The following is a 2,500-nucleotide window of genomic DNA, read 5'->3' on the forward strand; positions in this document are numbered from 1 at the left end:
TCTTTACAGAAAGGTGAAAATCGGTGACTTGGAGAGAGAGCAACTCCTTGTTCCCTCCCAGTGTCGCTCCGCCGTACTCGACCTGGCTCATTCCAGCATCATGGGGGGTCATCTGGCGACTGGGAAAACCAAAGATCGAGTGATGGAGAAGTTCTTTTGGCCCGGGATAACTAAAGACATTGAACGATATTGCAAATCGTGTGATGTGTGTCAGAGGACTGTTGACAAAGGTAAAGTACAAAGAGCAAAATTAGGGAAAATGCCAATAATTGGAGAGCCCTTTTCTCGTTTAGCTGTTGACATTGTCGGCCCGATTGAACCGCGGTCGTCTGACGGTTCGAGATACATCTTGACGGTCGTGGACTTCGCCACAAGATACCCGGAAGCTGTGGCACTGCAGAACATCGACACTGCATCCGTGGCGGAAGCTCTGGTAAATATCTTCAGCCGAGTGGGCATTCCAAGGGAAGTGCTATCAGACCGGGGAACGCAATTTACCTCGGCAATGATGCAGGAAGTATATAGGTTGTTGTCTATACAGTCTATTACTACGACTCCTTATCACGCTATGTGTAATGGTTTGGTAGAAAAATTCAATGGTACACTGAAAAGGATGTTGAAAAGAATGTGTGTAGAACAGCCTAAAGAGTGGCATAGATATTTATCACCATTACTTTTTGCATATAGAGAAGTCCCACAGGCAAGCACAAAGTTCTCGCCATTTGAGCTTGTTTACGGCCACGCAGTGAGAGGCCCGATGACATTGTTACGAGAGCTGTTTGACGGCGAGGTGAAGGAACCCGAAACGAGGTCATCATACGAATACGTTATCAGTCTACGGGAAAGGTTAGAAGACACTTGTCGTATGGCATTAAATGAACTAAAGAATGCACAGGAAGTTGCACAATATTACTATGACCGAAAAACTAAAGACAGGGTTATAGAATCGGGAGATTACGTATTACTACTGCTACCTACGAACTCGAATAAACTGCTGTTTCAGTGGAAAGGTCCTTTTAAGGTAATTGGAAGTCCGAATCGACTGAACAAGATAGTGGATGTGAACGGAACATTAAGGAAATACCACATAAATATGCTAAAAAGGTATGTACATAGGGAATCGGCTGACGCTTTTCCAGCAGCGGTTGTGGTGGTGAACGACGAGGATAATGCGGAGGGAAGAGCGACGACAATTCCCAGTTATAACCAGCGCGAAACATGGAAAGATGTCTCGTTAGATTCGGACTTGCCAGCCGATCAACGAGACGACGCGAAAAGCATCCTGCAAGCGTTTGGCGATGTTCTCACCGATGTCCCAGGTAAAACAACCGAAATTGAATATAATATTGAATTAACAGTTCCTGAAACGATAAGAGTAAAACCGTATCCTTTACCCTATAGACTGGAGGAAGAAGTGAAAAAGGAATTGCGTAGTATGCTTGAGATAGGGATAATTGAGCCTTCAGACTCTGAATATTCTACACCTATTTTAGTTGTACCTAAAAAAGATGGAAATCGGAGACTTTGCTTAGATTTCAGAAAGCTGAATAAAATTACAAAGTTCGATGCTGAACCTATGTGTGATACAGAAGCAATTTTTTGTAAGATTGGCGGAAGCAGGTACTTTTCTAAAATAGATTTGACGAAGGGATATTGGCAAATACCTCTTACGAAAGAATCTAGAAAATTTACAGCCTTTTCTACACCCGCAGGATTATTTCAATTCACCGTATTACCATTCGGTCTCGTCAATGCTCCAGCAGTTTTTAACAGGTTGATGAGACATTTATTTGGAAATATAGATGGTGTGGAAACCTTCCTCGATGACATCCTGATTCATTCGAAGACGTGGAAGCAACATTGCAGCATCTTGCAAAAGGTACTCGGGATATTACGGGAAACAAATCTAACGGCTCGACCAGTAAAGTGCGAAATAGGTAAGAGAAGTTTAGAATATTTAGGACATATGATTGGAGAAGGACATATAAAACCAACAAAGGAAAAGGTATCGGCTATTCTTAATGCCCCAGCTCCTACAACAAAGAAGGAAGTAAGGTCATTCATGGGGTTGTCAGGCTACTATCGTCGTTTTGTTCCAGACTATGCAACGATAGCAGCTCCGCTAAACGACTTGGTAAAGAAGAACGCACCGAACAGAGTGAAGTGGGAGGATAAACATGAAATGGCGTTTAACAAGCTGAAGCAAGTGTTGGTAAATAACCCTATATTAAAACTACCCGATGTTAATAAATCCTTTATCCTCAGAACTGATGCCTCGGATGTAGGATTGGGAGCTGTCTTGTTACAGGAAGATGCTGATGTGAAAATGCCCGTAGCATATGCAAGCAGGAAATTGTCGGACGCAGAAAAGAAATATTCAGTAGTCGAACGAGAGTGTTTGGCTGTCGTATGGGCTACGAAAAAGTTTTACAGATACTTGTACGGGCAGCAGTTTTATTTGGAAACCGACCATAGGCCTATTACGTACTTGGACAGTGCC

At 43.0% G+C, this 2,500-nt stretch overlaps 1 protein-coding gene across 1 annotated transcript in view; it reads left to right on the forward strand.

The window, feature by feature from the left end:
* Positions 1–2,500, forward strand: part of LOC138861375 (uncharacterized) — a gene marked incomplete at its 5' end in the record, with an annotated part of 4,394 nt that overhangs the window by 1,753 nt on the left and 141 nt on the right. The window contains one exon of the mRNA XM_070120412.1: positions 1–2,500. This exon is cut by the window's left edge and continues 1,753 nt beyond it; it is cut by the window's right edge and continues 141 nt beyond it. Coding sequence (XP_069976513.1) covers positions 1–2,500 — 2,500 coding nt within the window.

Source organism: Penaeus vannamei, unplaced genomic scaffold (assembly GCF_042767895.1).
Source record: "Penaeus vannamei isolate JL-2024 unplaced genomic scaffold, ASM4276789v1 unanchor5058, whole genome shotgun sequence".
In the NCBI taxonomy this organism is placed as follows: Eukaryota; Metazoa; Arthropoda; class Malacostraca; order Decapoda; family Penaeidae; genus Penaeus; species Penaeus vannamei.